Source organism: Diceros bicornis, chromosome 7 (assembly GCF_020826845.1).
Source record: "Diceros bicornis minor isolate mBicDic1 chromosome 7, mDicBic1.mat.cur, whole genome shotgun sequence".
Taxonomy (NCBI): Eukaryota; Metazoa; Chordata; class Mammalia; order Perissodactyla; family Rhinocerotidae; genus Diceros; species Diceros bicornis.
Window position 1 is genome coordinate 82,834,992 of NC_080746.1, and position 13,857 is coordinate 82,848,848.

Here is a 13,857-nt window from a genome sequence, read left to right on the forward strand (position 1 = left end):
CAAGATTGTCTTGTTCAAGCCAGACCACACAAAGGTATAAAAACAATAATCCTTCTCCCCCTTTCCCTTTCCTTCTACTACAGGGAATCGACGGTATCAATTAAGCGTGTATCCTTTGTCAATGTTTTCTTATTCATACAAGTAGACAAAAAAATATTTATGCACACATATAGGCTTCTGCATTTTTTTCTTCGTGAACATCCTCCATCTCAAAACACATTGGTGTAATTCATTTTAATAGAGTAGTAATATTCATAGTATGGATATACCATAAATTTTATAGTCATTTACTTAATTTCCCTTCTACAAGCAGGAATAAACATACATAGACATAGCTATAGATAAATATAGAGATAAATATAGATATAGATATATGTATATTATATATCACATATCCATATATGTGTGTATACAGTGTATCTGTAGTATAGATTCTGAAAAGTAGGCCTACTGGATTAAAATGTATTCATATTTTAATTTTAAAAATGTCAGATTAATTATCACAAATGTGGTAACAAGTCATACTTCAAACAATTACATAAAAAAGTTTCTGTTTCCACAATCCCTGAATAGCTTTGGATGGTATAAGACTTTCAGATCTTTGACAAACTGTAGATAAAAAAATCTTATTTTTTGAAGGACATTTCTCTGATTACTAATGATTGAAAGCTTTTTAATATACTTATTGGCTATTTGCATTTCCATAGCAGATTGCTCATTTGTATTCTTTGCCCATTTTTCTCATGGGTGCTTTGCCTTATTAAAATTTTAGGACATTTTTGTATGTTAGGTATAATAGCCCCTTGTCTGTTTTTTGTGAATCAAATATTTTCTCCCTTGCTATTGTTTTCTTTTAACTGGATATCATTACTTTTCTAAAAATAAACGTTAAATTTTGATGGACTCAAGTATTTCTTTATGAATTTTTTTTATGAATTATGATTTCTTGTCTTATGATCTTTCCAACTAGGTAAATGTTAACATCTTTTTTATTTTCACTTTTTTTTATTACAACTCAATGTAGCCACATTATAAAGATTTTGAAAAATAAAGAAGGTTGGGAGGAGGTGAGTTGCCAGGCTAATCAATCACCTTTAGCACTTTTTAAAAAGTTCTGTAAAGGAATACTTAATACCTTTAGCACTTTTGAGTATTCCTTTCCAGAACTTTTTTTTTATATCAATATTTTTAAAGCTGATTTTAATGCTATTTGAAACATCAGTTTTGACTGTAATCAATAGTATATTGATACTATATACAATTTCAAAGCCTTTTTGTGTGTCTGTGTGATGCTGGATGGGCCTGTTAAGAAGCAGAAAATGTCAACTAGTGGTTTCTGGGTCTTGACACCAAACTGGTTTTACTTTTTTGTATTTTACTTTAAAAAGGTACTTGACAAAGATAAAGGCAAAACCCATAGTGAATATAGATATTTCAGACTTTACACAACAATGTAGAACTTGAAGATTTTTGTTTATTGTCTTTATTACCTCAGCAAGTTCTGCATGTTAGGCTTTGAAGAATCTTAAGCAACTTTGCCATGTCTCATCGTTACAGACATGAACCAATTTCTAATGATATTTTAATGTTCAAATCTCTCTAGAGGGGGTCTGCCTTCCCTCTGAAGAAAGGTACTCAATGGCTGTAATATCTGTAGTGAGATGCTATACTGAGAAAGTGAATAATGGTCAGAGCTGTGGTTCCAGCATAAGTAAAACATTCTTTCCAAAATAAGATCGATTAGAGGGTTCTAATTTTTACATTTTATTCACTATCTTTAATCTTTCTCCTACTAGGTATCTGGTATGGAATTCTTGAAGGAATTGGTATACTGGCTGTGATCACCAATGCGTTTGTAATTGCTATTACGTCTGATTACATCCCACGTTTTGTCTATGAATACAAATATGGCCCCTGTGCGAGTCATTTTGAATATGGTGAAAAGTAAGGTTGAAATTTACACATTCTCCTGATATATTTTATTTGTAATTAAAATGGGAACTTAGTGGGAAGTTTTGTTCTGTGACCATTAAGGGCAGTGTTTCTGATCATTGCATTTATAATGTGTTTGTTGGATGAAATCACGTGGGATGAAAAGGGTGACAGTTATTTTTTACAGCAAATAATTTTAGTCTCTCTCTGTTTTTACTTGTAAATGCATCACTGGCATCAAAATGTTAAAAACATTATAGTGTATTTAGAAGTCAAATTTAGAACTGGAAGAGAACTTAGAAATCATCCAGTACAGTCTTCTGACTCCACAGATTGGGAAATTGAGGCCCACACTAGTTAATCAAATTGCCGAAGGGAATAAAGCTAGTTTGTGGGAGAAACAGGATGAGAAGGAACTGTCAACTATATGACTAGAGATTTTTCTAAAGGAATTTATAGCTAGGGATTTTAAGGTACAGAAAATGTTACCCTAGACCTGTCTCCTTTTGGTTGTTGTTGTTGTTAAAATTTAAATCCACACTTTAGAGCAGGGTTTCTCAATATCTACGCTTGACTTTTTAGACCAAATAAGTCTATATTTTGGGGGGCAGGGGGACCTGGCCTGTGCATTGTAGGAGGTTTAATAGCATCCCTGGTCTCCACCCAGTTGATACCAATAGCGACTTCCCTACTCCCCAAATTGTGACAACCAAAATTGTCTCCAGACATTGTCAGATGTCCCCTGGGGGACGCAATCACCCAGTTTAGAGCCATGCTTTAGGAGATATGGGTTTTTCAGCTCTTTCTTTCTTGAAAGCAGGTGTTAGGGAAGAATTCCCAGAGCCCTAGATTTGGGGAACAGAGAAATTGGGTTTTAGATGGAGATTGGCCTTAGGTGTGGAAGTAGTGACAGAAAAGCTTCTTCCCCCCTGCCCTCAGAAGCATGTTGGGCATGCATCTTATATTGATGCAGGACACCTGCCCCAACAGGCTGCGCCCGGGTTTAGGATCAACCCTGAGCTCTGCTGATGAACTGATGTTTTCTCAGAACACTGAAATGCCTTTTTGAACACAAACATCTCAATTTTTCAAAGACAGGCAATAAAGTCATGAGATTTTATTTTATATCTTGGAGTCTTATCAGGGGATTTTAACTCAAAGTCAAACACCCTAGGTTCAAGTTCTAACTTAGCCTTTTACTGAAAGGCTCAATATGGATCCAGACCTATGACTAAGAAATGGTGTCTAAGGTAACATTTTATGAACTATTTACAAAACACTAAATAAATAAAATGGTTTAGTATTAATAATGAAAAACCAAAAAAATTCCATTTTTTTCCTGAATTCAAAATGATCTAGAAGCAGATTTTAAGGGTTTAAAATACGTAGGCATGTTTGGCAGCCCTCTTCCTGAGAGCATTATTTGCTAGTGTCTCTCCTGCCATCTAGTGGCAGGTGAAATGAGATTGGTTGGTATCTGCTCCGTTTACGTTTCAGGTCCTGCCTTTCATGTAGATAGCACCTGACCCCCTCTCCATATTCAGTGACTAGTGGTGTAGAATAATGTCACGAAGAGACGTGGAGGGCTTATGGGAGGTTAAAACCACACGTTCATAGGGGCATCCTGTTATTTAATTTTTTCCAGGTACGCTTAGCAGCTAAATTGGAGTAGATTCATTCAGATAGTCAAATTTCAGAGCAAGATGACAAAAGGACGAAATGGCAGTGGAGAGGAGGGTATTGGCAAGAGAGCAGCTGAAATGAGAAACTGTGAGGTCTGGGATGGAGAGGGAAGGGAGTGAAGCCAGCATGGCCCTGTAATTGAGAATTCAGGGTTTAGAATGAGACGGATGTGCATTTGAATCCAGGTTCTAACAGTTGTTTGTCCTGGGGCAGTGGTTCTCAGCCATGGTCTGCAGGTCTCCTTCAGAGCCCATGAAGTCAATACTATCTTCACAATAATCCTAAGATATTATTTGCTTTCTTCACCATGTTGACATTTGCACAGATAGTGCAAGAGCAGTGGCAGATAAAATTTTCTGGTGGCTTTGCGTAACTCAAGGCAGTGGCACCAAAAAGTACTAGTAATGATTGTAATCCTCACTGTATAATCACCATTGAAAAAATGCCAGTAAGAAATTTCAGAATGTCCTTGAGGAAGCAGTAACAATTATTAGTTTTATCAAATCTCCACCCTTGAATAAATGTCTTTTCAATATTCTGTTTGACAAAATGCAAAGTGTGCATAAAGTAGTTCTGCTGCATACTGAAGTTTGATGGTATCGCAAAGAAAAGCACTGTATGATTGTTGGATTTGCAAACTAAACAAATTTTTTTTAATATGAAATAAGGATTGCCAAACTATGATTATTCAGACTGAGTATTTGGCAGACACTCTTTTATAAAATGCACAACACTAGCTTGTCGTTTTAAGGAAAATAATTGACAGTATTCGTCACCATTAGTAAAGCTCAAACTTGGAAGTGAAAATTAGAATTCTGGATAATTTTGTCTCCCACTGTGAGCATGAAAGGTTCCCAGTACTTACAGATTTTTTTCCTGATAAAAATCAATGGTGATATTAACAACTGTGATTTTTTTCATAGTCTGGAGTAAAAATATATCAATATTTGGAAGATCTGTGTAATTCAGGGAACAAATATTTTCCAAATGACCCATATTTGATGTCACAAAATCATGCATGGATAAAGATGAATTCAAAATACAAGATAGACCTATGGATTTTAATGTAAAATCCGTATGAAAAGTTCATCGATACTTTAAGATTCTTCCACATTGCAACTAAACTGTAAGAAGTGACCACGTGTAGAGCTTTGGTGTAATATCAAAGGGAAATATCGACAGTTATCTGAAGTGCTGTTAAAATAGTCTTCCTTTTCTCAACTGCCCGTCTATGTGAGGCCAGATCCTCTATGTACTCTTCAACCAAAACAGCATTCTGCAGCAGGTTTAATGCAGAAGCAGATACAAGAATCTAGCTGTCTTCTGTTAAAACAGACACCAAGGAGTTTGCAAACGTGTACAACAATGTCATTCTTCTCACTACATTTTTTTCCTTTGGAAAATATAGCTATTTATTTATATTAATTTATAATGGATTTGGTAGTTATTGTAAATGAATTAATAGATAAATATTTTCTAAATTTCTCAGTTTTAATTTCTAATATGTCAAATTATCAATAGATATACCCCTATGCAAAAAGCTCCTTGAGATCCTCAATAATTTTTAAAACTATAAAGAACAAATGAGACCAAAAATTTTGAGAATTATAGGTCTAGAGAGTGTTACTTAGTCTCTGTAAACCTTAGTTCTTTATATGATGGGATGATAATATATATGTTCTAAGGTTATTATAAAAGTTAACCCTGACCACAATTTAATAGCTAACCACCAGGATAGAGATTTGTATTTGTTTTGTCCATTGTTGAATACCAAGCATCTAGAATTTTTCTAACAAATGATAGATCCTCAAAAAATATATATTGAAGAAGTTAATAAATAAATCACAAATAAACATGTTTATTGATTGGCTGCTTAATTATAATTAACCAAATAGTGTTATATGCATGTACATTTATAAAACATACATTTATAGAGTTTTAATGCATAGGAAGTAATTACACAATGCCTAGTGCATGGTAAATGCTTAATAAAGGTAAGGGTGAGATAGGACTATTGGGGGAAAGTGGAAGACAAGAGTCTGTCTCATTAAGGTGCAGTTACAGGCATAGTGGGCGTTAGGGAATAGAACCGGGGAGCTGAGTTGCTAGGAGTTAATAACTAGCATGAAAGGAATAATGGCCCTTATTAAATCTGTCATTTGTAATGAAGGAATTGGACTAGAAATTTATGAATCTCTGAATCACATGATACTTTTCTTTTCTCCCAGCTGTTTGAAGGGATATGTCAACAACAGCCTATCCTTCTTTGACCTGAGTGAGCTTGGTATGGGAAAATCTGGTTATTGCAGGTACTTCCTTGTGAATTACCATTATCTTTTCTTCTTGCTTCACTATTCCATCTCCTCCCCTCTACGTGTTGATGAGCCCATTTAACCTGTCGTTTTGAAATTTCGGCAAATCAAGAACATTTGGGGCCTCCACACTTTGGTCTCTGATCTTCAAATTCTTTGTTTTTGTGGATTTTAGGTACCGAGACTACAGAGGTCCCCCTTGGAGTTCCAAACCGTATGAGTTCACCTTACAGTACTGGCACATCCTCGCTGCTCGACTGGCCTTCATTATCGTGTTTGAGGTTAGTCACAGGCGAATAGAATTACTGTCGATAAACACTTTTAAACTGAGGTATTAGTTGCCTCTTTGAAGAATTCCAGAGAAGACTTGAATATGTCCCAGTGAAAGGCTCAGATACAATGCAACCACATAAAGAGTGCACAAAAACAAGAGCTGAATAATGTAAGGAGGTAGGTTAGTGGGTATTTATCCCAGAAAACTGCGATAAAAGAAACTTCTTACAGTTGAACTGAAGACTTAGTTTTGAGCCTCCTAGTAATCAAATTTAGAAAGGAAAGGGTGATTATCATCTAGTAAAGGAATCCGTATCTATTAATCAGGATAGAGAAACTTATTTTCTGATCAACTCTAATTACAGTTAGTCACATGTGTATGTGTACAAGCGACATTGCATAATTCAATAAATTATGCCTGAGAACACTTTAATAAAAAGTGCATAGATTGTGATTATCAGAGTCATGCAATAATATTAGACCGTAGTTCTGAGAAGAAATTTTAGAGAGGCTACAGTATTATTGCCAGGCTTAGTATATAACCAGCTTGATACGGTGAAGAACTTAGCACTGGAATATATTGAATATCTATTTTCTAAGGTACCACTTAAGGTCTGTGGAAAAACTTTTAATGCATCTGTTTCCTATGGCCAAAATTACACAGAGAAAAAGATAACCATATGTAAGACTTCTGGAAAAAATCTTTTTAAAGTCACCTGTATCTCCTAACTGATCTCCACAAAGTACTTCAGATTTTGTAGTGAAATGTCTTTCATCTGTAAAATGAAATGCTTACCTCTAAGGTTTAATCCGGGACTAAATTCTATTCCTTAGTGACTCTATGGGCCTATAAAAATGTCTTCTGTTGAAGCGTGACTTTCTCCTTTATTACAGGTAGCACAGGTAGCATAAGAGTTTAAGGCACATTTCCAAGCCAGGGATTCCGAAGTCTTTTTTTATTGTGTGTGTTTTTTTAATGTACACTTTTTTCATATTCTTCATCTTCTTTTGGAACTCGGGTGGACAGACTTAGTTCATCAGGTGCCTCAGTTCACAGCATCCTGTCATCATGGATCCGTATGATTCCTTCTTTGTTTTTTCCTCTTCATTCCCCATTACTGATTCCATTACCCACTCTCTCCAAGGGCACCCATGCTCTTTTCTTCAGTGGGAGTTTTTCCAATTGTTTATTCGAATATATGTTTATAAAAATACATATATAGTATTTTTTTGAGTGTTCTTTTTTCAAAATTACTTCAAAGGTATTATGTAATAACTCATTTTTATCTCTTACTCATTTTACTTTTTTAGGTCTAGAGAGAGATCTATCTGTGAGGTCTATCCATATTTAGATAATTTCTTGTATCTGCTTACAGTATTTTGTCAAATTTAAATACCATATTCCCCTATGGATGGGTACTTAGGCCTACAACAATTCTCTGTACCGCAATAAATCTCTTCTTAAGAATTTTGGACATGTTACCTTGCAAACACGTTTAAGAGTTTTTCAGGAGCATTATACTTAGGTGTGGAATTGTTAGTTTATGTGCATACTCAGTTTCACATGATACTGACAGATTGCTCGCCAAAATTCCCTTAGATTTTCACATTATCTGAATTTCTAATATTTTCTATTGGATAAGAGTAAGATAATAGTTTTTTGTTTTGTTTTGTTTTAATCTGTTTACTAAAGACGTTGACCATCACTTTTAGAACTAGAAAGACATTTTGGTTTCCTTTTTTGTAAATTTATAGCCTTGGTCCATTTTTAGTTGAGTTTCCAGTTTGTTGCCAAATTTCAAGATTTCCTTGTATATTCTACGTATTAGCTAGTTATAAATTCTACATATTCGCTAGTTATAAACATAGCAGATATCTTTTCCTTGTCCATAACCTATTAATTTTTTCTGTAAACAGATAATGCTTAATTTTAGTGTAGTCAAGCCCATCATTGTTTTCTTTTTATGGCTTGTGCTTATTTTGCGTAGCTTATTTAGGAAATTTTCTCATCTTCGATTCAAAAAGATATTCTACTATATTTTTTTACTGTTAATTTTATGGTTTTACCTATCACATGTCTTTAAGATACCTGGAGTTTTTATAGACTGAGGGTAAAGCTTATTTTTCTTATTCTCCGTAGAGTGAGATAATTTTTGTACTGCTCTTTGCTAAGTAATCTATTATTTATCCACTGAGTTGTAAAGCCACCTCTGTAATTTTCCCACTTCCTATATATGCATGGGGGTTTCCCTGGCCTAGGTATTCTGGTTCATTACTCTGTTTGTCTGTTCCTGGGTCACTATCACACTACTTCAATGCTATGCTTTGTAGTGCAATATATCTTCATATCTAATAAAGCAAGCCACTTCCCACTCCTGCCTCATTTGCTCTTATTTTTTAAAATTGCCTTAGCTATTTGGTGTTATTAATCATCTATGTAAATTTTAGAAGCCATTTTCGAGTTTCCCCAGATATCATGCAAGGATTTTGGTTAGAATTACATTTGTAGAAATCAAATTTTGACTTATTTACAAAATCTGTGCTGTTTCATTAATGAACATGGAATTTATTTAAATCATTCTTATATCCTGTTATAGAGTTTTAAAATATTCTCTTCCTTGTTTGTTCCTTTTTATTTCTAGCAACTTTACAGATATTTTTATTACTGTTACGAATACTATCTTATCCTCCATTATACTATTTGCTTAATTTTTGCTGGTGTGCTGGAGTGGTAATGGTCTTTCTAAGATGAGCATAATCCCTTGCTTAAGTTTCTTACTGGTTCTAATATTCTGTCTGTTAAATCTGTTCGATTGTCTTTTTAAGTGATAATACCAGTTGCAAGTAATGACAGTGTTGTCTCTTCACTTCACTCCTGTGTTGCTGGAGATTTCAGTATGGTGTCCAATAGCAGTGGTGTGAGCAACTATGTCTTGTTTCCAACTTTAATGGAAATACTTCTGATTTGTTTTTCTTTAAGTATAATATTTGCTATAGGTGTTTTGTTTAAGATAAACTCTATCAGTTTAGGAAAATTGTCGTGTATTACTGGTTATAAAAGTGTTATTAAACTTTAGCTTTTTAAAAAATAGATGTTCTTTTTAATATTGAACCATCCTGGCATATGAACCTCTCTGTGTTAATCAGTTTATAGGGTCATTTATTACCATTGTATAGGACTTGGAGGATATTCTTCTTTACTAATTTAAATTATAAGAAGTGTTTTTAATTTTTATTTCTATACTCTTGAGACACATTGCTGGACATTTCTGTGAGTATCAAATATTTGGTCATGAAAGGAGCGCCTGATCTGCTTTTCTATGGGAAAATGTGAACTGCTTTACCGTGACCTACTATGCACTGCAGTTTCCTGGGACACACAGAGAAAGCCCAGTTAGAAGAGCCTTGAATTCTTCCTTTCCACATAGAGACTATTGTCATAAAGTCCTCTAGGTAAATGGATTCTTTTCCACAGATTGTCCCAACTCTATCAGTATCAGATTTGTTTTCCTTTTCTGAGAAATTGAAAGGCCTACCCTTCTTCATGGAAAAAAAAAAAGGGTGCATTTCTAATAATTAGGAGGTAATATTCAAGTAGTGCTTATACTGTGCCAAGTGCTCCTTTAAGCCCTTCACATATATTAACTCATTTAATCCTCATACCAACCTTTAAGAGATACTATTATTACCACTATTTTAGAGAAGAGACACAGAGGACATAAGTGATTTGCATAAGGTTACACAGCTAGTGAGTGTTAGGAAGGGTTCAGATTAGGCAATCTCATTCAGCATCTGTACTTTTAACCACTGGCGTATTACCTCTTGATTTTTGTTCCTGCTTTTTTTATACTTTTGTCAGTCTATTTTTTAAAATATAATATATTTTTATCATAAAAGAATTATGTAATAGAGATAAAACATTTTAAAGCAGTTATAATGATATATGAACTTAATAGAGTAGAAATTCTGAAAATTATGTGTGCTGGAGGTTGACCCTAGTCCCAGCACCACAGGTAGACTGTGTTCTGTGTGGTTTCGACACTGTGTATTACAATCTGTCTGGCCTGGGTTTCCCCTGGATGGGATCTTTCTCAGCTGTGTATAACCATGCGTGTTGTCATAGTATGGCATAATATATGAGGATGTTATAGATGTGACTGGAAGATTCACTCAGTGTTTATAAAGTGGTATCAACACATGGCAGTGAAAAGAGGAAGCAATTCTTTGTTTCCTCCTAACAGTTATGTGACAGAAGGCAACAGTAAGATTCCCAATATAATTTTTGATGATATTAGTACTCTGGATGGTACATACTGAATTCTGATGCTTGACTGTAAGGCAAATGCAACATTGTTTATGATGGTTCTGTTTTATAATTAACATTTCAGAATCTTTGAAAAGTGTACTTTCCCTCTTAAATTTGCAGCACCTTGTTTTTGGGATCAAGTCATTCATCGCTTACCTGATTCCAGATGTACCAAAGAACCTGTATGACCGAATACGACGGGAGAAGTACCTCGTCCAAGAAATGATGTATGAGGCTGAACTAGAACATTTGCAACAACAGCGGAGAAAAAGTGGCCATCCTGTTCACCATGAATGGCCTTAGTGGATACCTGCTGCCCAGCAGGAGCAATACCACGAGTGGGAATGATGGCAACTTCAAATTCTAGGTGGGATCTAGGAGGAAGGCATACCTGGCAAACTATGTATGTAATATGCTACTTGGAAATGCATCACAGTCATCTCTTGGGTTTAGAATATCCAGGCTCCTAGGGAAGACAGAGATGACTCATGACCTTAACAAATGGTTAGATTGACATTACAGGAAGCCAGGATCACATCCTCATAGCCAGCCTCAGGGAATTGTGTCGTTAGAGACCTCCACCTTCCATTAGCTGCAGTATAATAGGAAGGGTGATGGGGAGGTTTCTGGAGACAGATTTCCATGTAAATGTTCACAAGCCAGGCATGACTTGATGTATTATGTGGTTTTCACTCACGCAGTAATCTGACTTTGGAATCTTGGATTGAGTTGAGATACTTACAAGAAATAACTTAAATCAGTGATTGCCTTTGCTGCCAGAACTCCATGTCCCTTCAGCTTCCAGTTTTTTAGGAATTTCCCTTGTTTCTCGCTGAGATTATGGATCTGTGCCACAGGGAATTTATGCTGCTTAACAATGACTATGCAGTTGAAGAGTTGCACATTACATTCCGTAGACGAACCAAACATCTAAGATTCCAGAAAGACTACCATTCATTGAAATAATATTCTGTTGCATTGGCCACATTCAAATCTGTTTTATCACTTTCAGACCCAGTTGCACTGCCTGTTTTGTTTTTTTTTACTAAATGCCAATAGAGCCACATACTTATAAAATATGGGTGTTTATTCTCATATCATTTAGAACATGACTAATTCATATTTTACTGCAGAAGGCTCTTTTATAGTATATTTTATTTTTTCCTCCCTGATTTATTACACCTCTCACAGAATAACTTGAAATGCTGTAAATATGTTGGTTTTCCTTGTACCTTTGCACCTTGACAATATGTAGTGCAAGTTACCCTTTATGGACCTCTGAGACCAGTTACACAGTCCACCATTGTGACTTGTTTATTCAGGACAACAGAAGCCAGATGCTTGCAACACATGCTTTTCCAACAGTGTGCACTCTTGCTCAGGAGCTAATGAAAACAATGCATGAATATAAATTTATATTATTTGTAAAAAAAAAAAAAAACACATTTTTTGAGTTTTACCTTCTTTTCATCTCTGAAGGGAGTTTTCTGTTATTATTTCTTTGATAGATTGATTTGGTTTATTTTTGAAAACTCTCTGGAGACAAAGTCAAATTAATTGTGAAAGACGTCATTTTGCTTTGTTGTGGAATTGCTGTTTCAGTGTCAGCTCAGTATCTGTGAGTGTAACTGTTCACAGATAGATGAAGTGGGAATGGTGGAGCATTCAGCTAAAGAAAGTCTGGTGGAGACATAAACTATGGGGACAGTATGGGAAGACAGGGAAGAGTTGAATTATGGGAATATAGAGGAGAAATCAAGACATTTTCCCTTGCAAAGCAATCAAAGCTAATCTCAGTTTTCCTTTCCTGGGAATGGGGTGGGGAGTCACACATATTCACACGTTCATACATATATATGATTGTTATGATTATTTGTCCAATTAATTTTTGTCAGATTAAACAAAGCACAGTTATTTCCAAAATCTATAAAGACCACATTAAACACAGTGGAAATAAAGCTACTTTGTATACATGCTAGGGTTTCTCTAGTAAGAAAATTACAGAGTTTCTCTTACTAGAAAACTATTTTTATAATTCTAACACTGAAAATGATTTTTTGACTTTTCCTTCTTTCCCTCCAGGGAAAAGCTGATAGACTATAGTTGTTGGTTGGTTGGGTGGTTTTTGTCAGAAATATTCACTTCCCTACTTGCCCCCTGATTCTGAGCAAGAGGAAGGACCTCAGACTCTAAACTGCCCTCCCACGCTCTTGCCACATGAGACCCTTCCATTCACCTTCTACGGAGGTTCTCTGTCTGCCACCTGCTCCTTCATAGCAGCTGATTCCACTAACAACACAAAAGAGTTTTAAACTCCTTCATTTTTGTAGCGTCTGCATTTCCTTTTCTTTGTTAGTTAAGTGTATACACATGCCTGAGAATAAACACTCTCTATGCCTGTTGAAGACATAAGTGACCTTGACATTTATGTCTTTACCAAATTAGGGACACAAGACAAAGACGTTTGTCATACAGTAGAGCAAAGAATAATGATAGTCATGCCCTTCAGAATTCTTCTCTTTCTGAGTTATTTTTATAATACCCCCCAAGAGTTTAAGATCATATAGATTGCTTAGAAAAATATGAAAAGAGAAAGCTGTTTTTAATAAAAAATTATAATATATTGATTTAGAAAATACTTCTCTGATATTTTTTGAAACCAGTGGAAAAATAGAGAAATAATGAAAAATTATGTGAAATTTTCCTTTTGCAAAACAATGCAGTAGAATCTAGCTATGCCTTCATCATTGTTGACAGCAAAATATTGACAGATCTCACAGAATTAGTTTTAGATCCCTCTGCTTTAGTTGAGAGAAATTTCTGTTTTATATCATGATTTTCATATAAATACAAATTATTTCTCAAAGGTTTATATAGCACACACTATTCTCAGGAATTCTGTATTACATGAATGCTGCTTATATATTTTCATATTCTAAAATGTTGTCTTTTCAAGGAAATAACTAATATATATGTGCATGCAGTCTGCCTCGACAAGTTGTTCAAAGATGAAGCCCTTTCACAGTACAGTGTGTGGAAACTAGCTCTAGATCATAGCTGAAATCGTTTGCAGTTGTCTGTGAGTCTGTGCACGCACTTGTAGATAACATGCTGCTGAGTGACTGCATGATGAGATACAACTTCCGAATGCTGCACATTCTTCCAAAATGACCCAGCACGATCTGTTGTAGAATGGAATGAAAAGGAACCTTTTTCACTCAATAAATTATCGTGTGATATGGTATTTTTCCTGTAATTTGCATGTTAAATTTGATCCTACTTGCTTTTTAAATACCAGGTTGGGATTTGTTGCGTGTGTACGGGGAGGAGGATTGCTCCTTCTTTAGCTCT

General features: G+C 35.1%; 1 protein-coding gene across 1 annotated transcript in view; it reads left to right on the forward strand.

The window, feature by feature from the left end:
• ANO3 (anoctamin 3) overlaps positions 1–12,008 on the forward strand; it is a 266,818-nt gene extending 254,810 nt beyond the window's left edge. The window contains exons 24-27 of the mRNA XM_058546154.1: positions 1,797–1,944; positions 5,844–5,924; positions 6,103–6,208; positions 10,627–12,008. Coding sequence (XP_058402137.1) covers positions 1,797–1,944; positions 5,844–5,924; positions 6,103–6,208; positions 10,627–10,809 — 518 coding nt within the window. The 3' untranslated portion in view covers positions 10,810–12,008. The remainder of the gene's footprint in view (positions 1–1,796; positions 1,945–5,843; positions 5,925–6,102; positions 6,209–10,626) is intronic.
• The last annotated feature ends 1,849 nt before the right edge of the window (positions 12,009–13,857 follow it).